This window comes from Sminthopsis crassicaudata, chromosome 5, assembly GCF_048593235.1.
Source record: "Sminthopsis crassicaudata isolate SCR6 chromosome 5, ASM4859323v1, whole genome shotgun sequence".
Lineage (NCBI taxonomy): Eukaryota > Metazoa > Chordata > Mammalia > Dasyuromorphia > Dasyuridae > Sminthopsis > Sminthopsis crassicaudata.
The window spans coordinates 299,375,115-299,387,614 of NC_133621.1; the positions used below are offsets into that span (position 1 = coordinate 299,375,115).

General features: G+C 52.9%; 1 protein-coding gene across 1 annotated transcript; it reads left to right on the forward strand.

The window, feature by feature from the left end:
- The first annotated feature begins 438 nt into the window (after window positions 1-438).
- EIF3L (eukaryotic translation initiation factor 3 subunit L) lies at window positions 439-11,882 on the forward strand. Its single transcript, XM_074271655.1, has 13 exons — window positions 439-606; window positions 1,384-1,432; window positions 2,031-2,241; window positions 4,255-4,334; window positions 5,639-5,700; window positions 6,167-6,236; window positions 6,459-6,532; window positions 8,170-8,341; window positions 9,219-9,373; window positions 10,054-10,224; window positions 10,314-10,811; window positions 11,452-11,532; window positions 11,683-11,882. Exons 1-13 carry the CDS (start codon window positions 574-576, stop codon window positions 11,719-11,721), a joined length of 1,695 nt encoding a protein of 564 aa, XP_074127756.1. The 5' UTR covers window positions 439-573; the 3' UTR covers window positions 11,722-11,882.
- The last annotated feature ends 618 nt before the right edge of the window (window positions 11,883-12,500 follow it).

Consider the following 12,500-nt stretch of genomic DNA (forward strand, 5'->3'; position numbering starts at 1 on the left):
CTGCTCCCGGGCTGTCCATGCGGATCGCCTGCTCCAATCTCGGTGCCCCCAACGCCAGAAATTCATCTCCATTCTGCTCATCGAGGGGCATAAAAAGAGCCTTAAAACGCCTCCACGGGCTCCATATATGAGCATTACTTGGGTCTGGGTCGCCTGCCACAGAAGCAAATTTAGTTTAAACCCCTAAGCACGTTTTCCAGGCTCCTCGGCCTTGGTTTACTAACGCTGGGGCGTGATCGGCCTGGAGTAGCCTCCACGTTGGGTGTGGCAGGCCAGGTTTTTTTTTTTTTGTTTTGTTTTGTTTTGTGTTTGTTTTTTTTTTACGTTGGATTAAAAAAAAGGGGGGGATTTACGTTGGATAAACACTTGCTTGTTATCCTCTGTTAATCTAAAAACGAATGTTTAAAAACAAGCCACTTTCGCCACTCTCACTATGGCAGACTCTATTGCTCGAAGCCCCCGGAAGTGTGCTCGCGTCACTTCCGCTTCCGGGACTCTGCGCAGGCTCGGGCGGCCGGCGCTCGCCGCACTTTTGCTCGTACCTTCTCTGAGCCGCGACTCTGAACCGCCGCCATGTCCTACCCGGCTGAGGATTATGACAACGAGGTAACGGGGGCCCCGCTCCCGGGGTCGAGGTTAGGGGTCTGGGGAGGTGGGCGCGCGGCGAGGTGCGGGGTCCCGACGGGCCTCCCCGCTTCTCCTTTCCCGGTTTTTCCCGTCTTTCTCGCCTCCTGCCCTCCCCCGCTTCTTCCCCTCCTCCTCTTTCCTCTCCTCCCCCCTTTCCATCCCCCCCACTTTAACCCTTTCCCCTATTTTCTCGCCCTCCCCCTTTCTCTTCCTGCTCCCCCATCTTTTCAGCCGCGCGCACTTTTCCCTCCCCCTCCCCAAGCCCTCCATCTCTGCTCCCCCCCCTTATTTCTTCTCCGTTTTCCCCCTCCCCCTCAAACGCCAGCCTCTTTGCCAGGCGGCCCCTTTCCCGGGGGAGTTCTGCCCTTGGAGATGGGCACGTGCCAGGCGTTGTTCCGGGCACACCCCGCTCCCACGAGCTCGGACAGGCCGGCAGTCACTGAGGGGGGAGGAAACCGAGTCACCCTCGGCCCCTTTACTCGCCCTGTCCGCTTCCCCTCCCCCCTTCTGGCTCCTTCCTCCCCTCCCCCTTCATCTTCATCTTCATCTTTGCTGTCCCACTCTTCCCTTCCCCCCTCCGCCTGTGCAGGGCGCCCAGAGCTGGGTCCTCGGTTCTCGGCCCCACGTCTGCCAGGAGCTCTGAGCCAGGCCCGACCCCTCCCGCTCGAGTCCGGTAAATCCCCCTCCTGCTTTTGGTCCCTTCTGCATCAGGTGTGGGGAAGGGAGGAATGAGATGTTGTCCTTTCTTTTTCTCAGGCTGCATATGATCCCTACGCGTATCCTGGCGACTATGACATGCACACAGGTGAGCCCGGGGCCTGACCGTCCCGCGGAGCTCGGGCTCCAGACCCGACCATTCTGCAGAGCTGGCACCCCAGGCCCGACCCAGCCACGCTCGTGGCTGTCGGCCCCCTCGGGGGTGTCGGCCTTCTCGTGGTCTCAGCGTCCGGGAGACCAGGCTCTGCCTGTTCCTGCCACAGTCACCGAGAAGTGGTCATGCAAACAAAGGCGGTGCTGCTCTGGGCCGGGAGGAGGCGGGCAGCAGGAGCGCTGCCCCCCGGAGCCGGCGTCTCGGGGAGAAAGATTGATTAGCTCTGCTGCATTGTGATTCCACTGCCAAGCCCCAAATGCTGCGAGAAATCCTTGTGGATTAAGAGATGATCCCCGTCACTCTCCATGACACACAGCATTATGTGGTGGCGGGAGTTTCAAAGCTCTTTAGGATGACGCGTGGGGTTTATGTGAAAGTTTTAGTTTAAAAGTGCCAGTCGCTTCTGTAACTCGGGTTCGCTCCGAGCCTTTGCTTTGCCCTGGATGCCGGGGAGGCTCGGACCCTTTTGTTCAGGGGTGATGAGAAGGGTCTGACTTGCCTTCTCCCATCTTTTCATCTCTCTACCCTGTAGGAGACCCAAAGCAGGACCTGGCCTATGAGCGCCAATATGAGCAGCAGACCTACCAAGTGATTCCCGAAGTTATCAAGAACTTTATCCAGTATTTCCATAAAACTGTCTCCGACCTCATCGACCAGAAGGTTTATGAGCTTCAGGCGAGCCGGGTGTCTAGTGATGTCATCGACCAAAAGGTCTATGAGATCCAGGACATCTATGAGAACAGGTATGGGCAGTCTCCAGGGGCCCTCCCTTGGGCTGCTTGGGTATCTGTCTTCTCTCTCCTTCCTATATCTTCGGGAGACATCTGCAGGGGGCATGGTACCCAGGATTTGCTTCCTCTCACACACCGCGCGGGATGGTCGCCGTGGTTCGGTGGCTTCCTGGTCTTTCCTGTCCCATTTGGCTTAGTCTGTGTGCTGGTGTGTTAAACTGCAGTGCTGGTGTGTGGCCTCTCTGACCACTGGGAGCCTTGGGAAGGGTCCAGCCAGGTGGTCTCTAAGTAGCTCTCGTTTCTAGTCGGAGATCAGCTGTTATTAATAAGTATGAAAGTGTCTGGTGCTGTGGAGGAGTATCAGTCAGCATTTATTAAGCACCTACTATGTGTCAGGCCCTGATAGCCACTTAAAATTAGTATCGCAAAAGTGAAACATTCCCTTCTTGCAAAGAGTTTACATTGTAATGGGGAGACCCTGATTGTGTGGGTGTGCAAGCACATGTACACACGTGCATGCACCCTTGCATGTTCTATACTGTGTACACATATATTTGTGTATCTCACATATAGATGCACGGACAGTAGGTGGTGCCAGAACAGATGGAGCTTTGGGCCTGGGCTTTGGAAGACTCCTGAGCTCGAATCCGAACTTAAACACTTAGATGTGTGGCCTGGGCAAGGCACCCGTCCTGTTTGCCTCAGTTTCCTCACCTATAAAAATGAGCCAGAGAAGGAAACGGCAAACTGGTTTAGTGTTTTTGCCAAGAAAACCCCAAATAGGGTAACAGACATGATTGAGCAAGAAGAAATTGATATGACATTAATGGACAGTTGTGTTCAGGGTTATTAAGGAGAGAGGATTCTGGTTATGGGGAGTCAGGAGTAGCATCATACAGAAGACGGTACTTGAGCTGGGTCTCCAGGAAGGGAGGTTGGTGTGATTGTCAGCAGTCTAAAGTCCCAATAACTACAGACAGGGTGTTCCGCAGGGGGCCAGATTGGCTGATTGGCAAGCTCAAGAGAAGGAAAGTGCATTAAGGCTGGAAGATCAGTCAGGGCCAGATTGTGTAGGGCTTAGGTAGACAGGAAGTAAGTCACTGGAGATGAAAGAAGTGAGCACTTTGGGGGCTGGAATCTGCACTTTGGGAACACGAGCAGCAGCACCCTATAGAAGTGACTAGGGAGAAATGTGTGGCTGCGAGACTGGGAAGTGATGACGATCTGGCCTCAGGTGGTGCCAGACAGAAGAGGTCACACAGAGATCCAAAGAGCTCCGGAGCAGTAGAGAGTCTTATCTGGGAGAAAGTGACAAATGGGTCACAGACAGGTCACACAAGCTCCATTTTTCTTTGGAGAAGTTTTTAAGAAATCCCATGGATGGTGGCCTGCTTGGAAATTCAAATCTTAACACAAGACTCTTGGTCTGTTCATTCTTAAAAGATCTGGTGGTTTTTTACTCAAATTCCCTGGGGGTTTCCTGTTACCTAGAACTAAGCTTGGAGTGGAGAGGCCACATCTGGAGCAGCGATGTCTTTGGACCGATCTCTTAGGAGCTGGGGCCCATCTGAGACCCACCTGGATGATTTTAGGCAGATTTTTCCCATGGTGCCTAGGCTAGGAGTCATCCTTTGTTTTAAGTAAATGGAAAACCCTGAAACAGCTCGGAGTTAGCCTTTATTGCGAGTTTGTCTTGTTTTGTGTGCAAATGCAAGTGGACACACCTGGGGCAGAGATGATATCATTAAACTATATGAAACTGCCTACTTGGATCTCCTCAAAGGAATACTCAGGCATTACCAAATAATTTGACAGATTTTGGCTAAAAACAGTAAGATGCAGACTTTTTTCTTCTATGGTGCGGTGCAAAATTTCTTATCTGACAATATTTTCTTTCTCTCTCTCTCTCTCTCTCTCTCTCTCTCTCTCTCTCTCTCACACACACACACACACACACACACACACACACACACACACACACACACACCCCTCTCCCTCTCTCCCCCTTCTCTTTCTCTTCTTTAGCTGGACCAAGCTGACTGAAAGGTTCTTCAAGAATACCCCCTGGCCAGAAGCAGAGGCCATCGCCCCACAAGTTGGCAACGGTACGAGTGTTGGTTGAGGCCTTTTTCCTTTTTGTCCTGAAGGGGAATCTTGGGGAGGGGATGAGATGGAAATAGCCAAAAAGCACCAACCTTTGTCTCTGGGATTTTCTAGGGGTTGCAGCAATTTTCTCTATTGATTAGAGAATTTCTCCCTGTGAGATGTTTTCCTAGGTACATTTTACCTGTTGCACATCAGAGGGAACTGGAAGATAGCATCTTTCCAGCCTGTCAGTGTCCTCATGGTTAGCAGTTTGGTAAAAATATATCCAAGGACTTCTCACTAGCTGCTGCTGCCACCACAGACATTTTAAGAAGTGCTCTGGGCAGCTGGGTGGTGAGGGGATAGAGCAGCAGCCCCGAAGTCAGGAGGACCCAAGTTCAAATCCCACCTCAGACACTTAACCCTTCCTGGCTCTGCTATCCTGGGCAAATCACTTAATTCCAAATGCCTAAGCAAAAAAAAGAAAAAAAAATAATGTAGTGCCCTGTATTATTTGTACTCAGAGCATGGACTCAAGGTTTCTAAAAATGATCTCTAGAGACTACCGGAATTTACTGCAAAAGTAAAGATTTCTGCTTCAAAGATAAGAGCAGGTTAATGGAAAGGAAGGACGTTTGTATGTCAAAAGATAACAAGTACAAAATCAGGACAAGGTGTGAATTGCTTCCCAAACACATAATAGGAGCTACTCTGGAATCTAAAAATACTAGCCAGTGGTTTTCTTAGTCAGAAAAAAGTCATTAATTTCTTTACCCATTACTAGTTCTTCATCTGGAATTAAAGTAGTAGAGATTGCCACTCGATTCCCTGCTCGAAGGAAAACCTCAGGCAGTTATGGATAAATGATCAACTGGGAAGGACTTAGGAGCTTGTAGGTCAGAGGGAAGGGTGTGCTTCCAGAGAGGCTCGTCCTCCTTTGTAAGGAGCATTAAAAGAGTAGAGGATGCCTCTTCCTCGGAGCCTTTCTCCTGAAATTAGTTGTTGAAGGGGCTTCTGCCTGCTGGATCTCGCATCCCCTGGCTTCAGTCATTGGCCAGTTTGGACTATTAGCGTTCGGTATGGATCAAATCACTTTAGGAAAGTCCTAGCATCCAGATTCAGCAGGTGTTTCACTCTCTCTGAGGGAGCTGGGTCTCCCTCTCGAGTGCTCTGAGGAGGGAGAAAAGACATTGAGTTGGGGGGGGGGGCGGAGCAGGAGGAGCTGTTGCTTCCTTGGATGCATTTGCTCAGGGAGAGGGTCCGGTGAGGAGAAGCCCCACCCCCAGGCCCTCCAGAGCTCACTGGCCTCTGCCATCTGTCCTAGATGCAGTCTTCCTGATTCTGTATAAGGAGCTCTATTACAGACACATCTACGCCAAAGTCAGTGTGAGTATCTGCCTTGGGCCGCTTCCTGTCCCCACGAGTCCTGCCGCAAACCACTTTGGTTTCTGTGGCAGCAGCCACGGCTCCCCCTTCCCCTTGATCTTGGCACTTGCTGTTGGCCTGTTTAAGCCTGAGGGCTAGCTGGTGTTTTCTGACCCAAATCAGAAGTGATAACTGGCTTAGTCGGGGCAGGGAGGAGGATCATCTGATTGTTGGCAGAATTCTCTCCGAAGTCCCCTGGACCTTGGGTTTGGCCGTCCCCATTTCCTACCTCCGCTGATTTGCTCGTTCTGGACTCCGCCAATGGCGGCCTCCTTCCTCCCTGGGGAGATGAAGGGTCTTCTCACTCTGGATTGGGTGCTAGTCATGAGCTTTTTCTCCCATGAATCCCTTACACACCACCCCTTGGCAGTGAATTGTGGGGTCGAACGGAGAAATTAAGTTTGGAATCCTTGTGTTATTTTTCCAGGGTGGGCCTTCCTTGGAACAGAGATTTGAATCCTACTACAACTACTGCAACCTCTTCAACTACATTCTCAGTGAGTCTGGGACCTCCTAGATGACTCTGGAAGAGTGGCATCTGGCTTTTCCATCAAGTCCTTACATATGGTGGGGGTCGGGGAGGGGATAGGGGCTGGAGTTAACTTCTCATCAGTTTTATGGTGATGATCGGTTCTGTACTGTGTGAGCCCCTCAGCCTTGGAGTGCAGGAGGTCAGTGCCTGATCTTCCTCCATTTAAACTGCTGTCTGCTGTCCACAGATGCCGACGGGCCTGCCCCCCTTGAGTTGCCCAACCAGTGGCTGTGGGATATCATCGATGAATTCATCTACCAGGTATCCTACCCATGGAGGCTGGCCCCGCTCTGCCCTGGGCTCCATGCCTGTCGGTGTCTCTTTGGGGCAGCCAGGGCATGAGGAGCGTCATCTCGGCCCTTCTGCCAAGTGTAACCAGGAGGTGGAGGAGCATTCTGAAACGACTAGTTGGGGCAGCTATGGGGGACAACTGTCACATGGACATCTTACCTCTGTGGTGATATCCTGTCCTGGTTTTCCAGCTGAGGAAACTGAGGCTCACCAAGGTTGCCCCAGAGATATGCAGTTAATCAGCAAAGAGGCGGGGGTTCCAACTGGCTGGGATTTCCAGCTTGTGATGTGATTGATGAGGTCCTGTTTGGGGGTGAGGAAAGTGGACACAGCTGTGAGCCTTTTGAGGTTGATCACAGTGAGCCCAGGCCAGCAGGCAAAAGCCCTCAGAATTAGAAGCTTCGAGGGCCTGCCTCAGACACATGGGGAAACGGATGCTCAGGGCAGGGAAATAACTTCGTTGATATCAGATAATCTAGAGAGCTGGCGCACAAACCAGGCTTTCTCCCAGGAGGTCCCACATCCCATCTGTTCCTCACCCCTTGTCCTCCGGGAAGCTGGACTGCAGAGCTGTGGGACATTGTGACCAATATTTACTCTTAGGATTTAGAGCAACTGAGTAGGACCTTCAAGACCCTTTTCTAGTACAACCCGCTTATTTTATTTTTCTCTATTTTAAAGAGAAGAGAACCAGCCTAGAGAGACTTGATGACCTCCTTACAGTAGCTGAGTAGGAATCACATCCCAATAGCTGCTTGTCAGTGCAGGCTGCCACACACTGAACTATGGTCAAGGGACCGTCCAAGTGAACTGAAGGGACCCTTGAAGCATAGACAGTGACCAATCCTTTCCCTGTGTTCCAAATGTCACTCAGGCAGCAATGCGTCTTCTAATTGGACAATTTAAATTTATCACCTTCATCCAGAAGGAAACAGACAGGGCAGGAGGACAGGGTCTCGGAGGGGCATCTTGCTCCATGTCCTTGGGGGCTGTTGGCCCCAGTTCCCACTTTCTTCACTTGTATTCCTTCCTTTGGCTGGCACAAATACTCTTTTTGCCAGATGTCATCCTGGTTGCAAATTCAATTGGCTTATTGGTCTATGGGATTGTAAGAGGATCAGCCACATTTATCCTTCTTAGAACCGTGAGCTTGGGTTTATCTAGCAACTTTCTCTTAGAGAGCTGAAGCTCCTTTATCTGTCTAAGACAATGTGAAGCTCCTTTAGTGACAGACACAAGCTTGCTGATGTGCCTTTGATGCTTTGATTCTGGTGCTTTTTCATGGGATCCGTGTGTTCCATGAGCTTAAGAAACTTTATCAAAGTGCCTTCTTGTTGGACACTTACAAAATATTCAGTGGTGAGCTCTCACTTTTTCTTGACTCAAAAATGCATTTTTTTTGAGTTTACAGAGATGAATGCAGGTTAGCCCTCTGGGAAAGAGGCCTTGGGTAGAAAATCGTGGCAGCAGCTAATGGAGAAGGCCCTGAAGGCCACATGCCTTTTGACCTGCCCTCCAAAAGCACAGAGACACTTCATGTGGTGGGTCAGTCACGCTCCTCAGAGCCTCTCCAGTGACTCCTGCTCTCTTTTTTCCCTCTTCTGCAGTTTCAGTCTTTCAGCCAATACCGATGCAAGACAGCCAAGAAGTCAGAAGAAGAGATCGACTTTCTTCGTTCCAACCCCAAGATCTGGAACGTCCACAGTGTCCTGAATGTGCTTCACTCCCTGGTAGACAAATCCAACATCAATCGGCAGCTAGAAGTCTACACGAGCGGAGGTGAGGGGAGGCCCGTCCTCGGGAGCCTCTGAGGTTCCTCACACCCCGTAATCGTGGTGCTCCTGGATGGATGTGGGGACAGAGGCTTGTGGGGTTCCCCATCACCTTTGTGTGAGCCAGGTCTGACGCTCAGGCTTCCTGGGCTGTCCTCAGGGCTGCCGTGCCTGCTTAGGGTGTCTCCTTGAAGAATGCACCCCTGGGTCTCTTTCCTGAGCCAGAGGGAAGGGCAGGTACCCAAAATGGGTCTGGCTGACGCACTGCAGGTGTGGTGGGTGGGAGGAGGTTGCTAGAGGGAGGCACCCTTCCTGTGTCTCAGGATACGTTGTCTTTGGGGGGGCCTGGCTCCCAGACAGTCCTGGACCCTCGGCCCCTAGCCTTGAGTCTTTGTTGCTAACCCTGTGGTGTCGGACTCAGGTCCTACCAGGCCATGTAATAATCTAGAGAGTAACAAGTTAACATTTGCTTTGTCAGACATTTCCCAATTATACTTTAATTGGATTCTGAGGGGGGTTAGAGGGAGCAGGTTTGATGCTCCTCAGGGGCCTACCTTGCCTTGGCCCTCCGAGATCCTGTCCTCATGCATTGTCTGTTTCTAAAATGAAGTGGATAGATTTAAATTGTCCAATTAGAAGATGGATTGCTGCCTGAGTGATATTTGAAGCAGAAGGAAATGACTGGTCACTGTCTATGCTTCAAGGGTCCCTTGGGTTCACTTGGACGGTCCCTTGACCATGGTTCAGTGTGGGGCGGCCTGCGCTGACAAGCAGCTGTTGGGATGTGATTCCTACTCAGCCACTGTCAGGAGGTTGAGTCTCTCTAGGCCTTTGGCTCCCATGCCCGGTATGGAGGTGCTAAATGTGAGTCTCTCCCCTGCCAGGTGACCCCGAGAGTGTGGCTGGGGAATATGGCCGGCACTCTCTCTACAAGATGCTCGGCTACTTCAGCCTGGTGGGGCTGCTCCGGCTGCACTCCCTCTTGGGGGATTACTACCAGGCCATCAAGGTGCTCGAGAACATCGAGCTCAACAAGAAGGTGAGGGGGAGGGGCGGGTGAAGAATGGCAAGGGAGCGCCCTCAGGGGCCTCCTGGGACTTGTTGAATTTGTCCCCCTTTATTCTTTCTTAAAGAGACTTTCTTAAAGTCTTGGTGTTTTAAGCTTTAGTAGTTTTTCTGTTAGTGAATTTAGCAGCTACTTTTTTTAAAAAATCATTATTAAGCATAGATTTTGGGGACCTCCCATACCTTCCTCCAAGGGTCTCAGTGAGGAATTATTCATTTTCCCAACCAGAATTTCACGTAGTGGTAGAAGCAGTTGGTGGTGATTGTTGGGCAATTTATGGACAGTTCAGACTCTCCTTTGCTTCCCCCAACTCTGAAGTAGGTGAGCAAAGGCCTTGCTGTCCCCATAGTGCAGGTGCGCAGGCAGGCCGAGCTAGTGGGGACCCAGCCCCTGATTCAGGCCAGTTGTCCCCATCATGTTGGCCGGGGGCCACCTGTGCCAGACTCCTGGGTCAAAGCGAAGCATGTTTGGAAAGGCCATTGGGCAGTGAGTCACAGCCTGTGAACACCAGGGAGGGCTTGTGTAGCATGGGAGCTTCCCCTGTCAGGAGAAAAGCAGCTCTGGCCCCTCTCACCCCGGCAGGGAACCATGCTTGGCTGGGGGAGCAGAGCCTGCTAGGCCGAGGTCACTCACGGCTGCCGGTCCATTTCCAGAGCATGTATTCCCGGGTGCCTGAGTGCCAGGTCACTACCTATTACTACGTGGGCTTTGCCTATTTGATGATGCGGCGATACCAGGATGCCATCCGTGTCTTTGCCAACATCCTGCTCTACATCCAGAGGACCAAGAGCATGTTCCAGAGGACAACGTACAAGTACGAGATGGTGAGCAGGGGCGGCCCTTCTGTGTCCCCCGAAGGGTGGGTCTGCCCCCTGAGCCTTACTGAAGCTTCTCTCGCCTTCCCCGCCCCCAGATCAACAAGCAGAATGAGCAGATGCACGCCCTGCTGGCCATTGCCCTGACCATGTACCCCATGCGCATCGACGAGAGCATCCACCTGCAGCTGCGGGAAAAGTACGGAGACAAGATGCTGCGCATGCAGAAAGGGGACCCCCAGGTGTATGAGGAGCTCTTCAGCTACTCCTGCCCCAAGTTCCTGTCCCCCGTGGTGCCCAACTACGACAACGTGCACCCCAACTACCACAAGGAGCCCTTCCTGCAGCAGCTCAAGGTGTTTGCGGATGAGGTGCAACAGCAGGCTCAGCTCTCCACCATCCGCAGCTTCCTGAAGCTCTACACCACCATGCCCGTGGCCAAGCTGGCTGGCTTCCTGGACCTCACCGAGCAGGAGTTCCGCATCCAGCTCTTGGTCTTCAAGCACAAGATGAAGAACCTGGTGTGGACCAGTGGCATCTCAGCTCTGGATGGGGAGTTCCAGTCGGCCTCAGAGGTGGACTTCTACATCGACAAGGTAGGGCCCAGGGCAGCGGCAATGCTCTGGACGTGCCGGCTCCTGGAGTTTTCCTGGGGGTGGTCCCCAAGTGACATTGGAGGCAGCTCATGCAATGGAGGGGCTCACTCAGGGACCGCCACCACTGCTCTCTGCCCTGCTGTGAGCTGCCATGCCTGGAGGGAGGGCCCCTGGGGGGGGGGGGTCTCTGTTCCAGGAAGTAAACAACCCAGAGATGGGCTATAATGGGGAGGGGGAGAGAGGTGCCCCCTCAGGGTCTTGGAGTGTGGAAGAAGGTGCACAGTTCGGAGGAGGGAGACTGTTCCACCCCTTCCCATCTGAGGCTGGATAATCTAGGGGAGGCTCCTTCGGTCTCTGATTCTGCAAACAGGAGCCTAAAGCTTGGGGGGGCCTCTTCAGCTCGCCTCTTCCTCAGCCCCTGTATTGTTGATGTCCCAACAACCCAAGGCTCAGTGCCTGTTGCAGAATGAACTTGGTCACTGAGCCCTGGACCATCGTGGGAGGCCCTCAGGGGCTCAGGGAGGTCATGCTGGCCCCAGCTGCTGGGCTGGGGACAGAGTTGGGGCCCCCAGGGCCAAGACCCAGGAGTACCAGGCTCTGGCTCTGCCCTGCCCCCACACCTCTCTCACTGCCCCCACAGGACATGATCCACATCGCCGATACCAAGGTGGCCCGTCGCTATGGAGACTTTTTCATCCGACAGATCCATAAATTTGAGGAGGTGAGAGACCTGGGGGGAAGCAGCACAGCCCACTTGGACAGCCCTGGGAGTGCTCACGGGCACTGGGGGGTGGCTCCCTCCCCGGTCTAGAGGGAGGGCCTGGGGTCTGAGGGTGTGCAGGTGCCTCCAACCTTGTCTTCTCTCCTCCAGCTCAATCGAACCCTAAAGAAGATGGGCCAGAGACCCTGAGGGTGCCCCGTCTTTCGCCACATTTATCCAGAATTCCTGTGGATGCTGACGTCTCAGGGACAGAACATGCTCTTCATCTTGTCGTGTTCTTGCCTTTTGATCCAGACCAGCAGGCCTTCCTTGCTGGAGTCGAACATTTAAATAAATCCCAGGAAGATAGATAGCCTCCTCTTGGAGTGAGATTTATTTACGATCCCCTTCCTTGGCCCTGTCTCCCGGGGAGGACACTCAGTCTGAGGGGACTCTTCAGTTGGGTCCACTCTCCAAGGCTCTGCCCATCTGAGCCTAACACCACCTTCAGGACCTTGTGTGGGGTGAGCAGTGCCAGGGCGTTGGCAGCCAGGGATCTCCAGAAGTCAGCAGGCACCCAGAGGAGCCGGCACATGGAGATGATTGCCTGGGGCCTGTAGGCAGCGAGCTACTTGCTCCTTGGGATCATCCTGGTCAGCAGCCATGGTTCTGAAGCCAGGCCCCAGACCTCGTTCCCCACCTCCTCAGGTCCTACAGTTTAGTCTTCCCTGTTGGGGGTCATTCCATCGTGTCAGGGTGACCTGGGCCTTGCTGGCGTGCTCAGTCGGTCACCTTGTACCCCTGAAGCTGATGAGGTTGGAACCTCTCCCTGGCATGTGTAAAGTGGCAGGCAGCACGCTGATATTGGGCCCGAGCAGAGCACTAATAATACTTGGCTCACAGGATGCCCCAGGGACCCCTTTAGCACCCAGGAAATGTCCCTCAAAGTCCTGCTGGCAGGTGTTGTCTCAGACCCCTTTTTGCCTGTT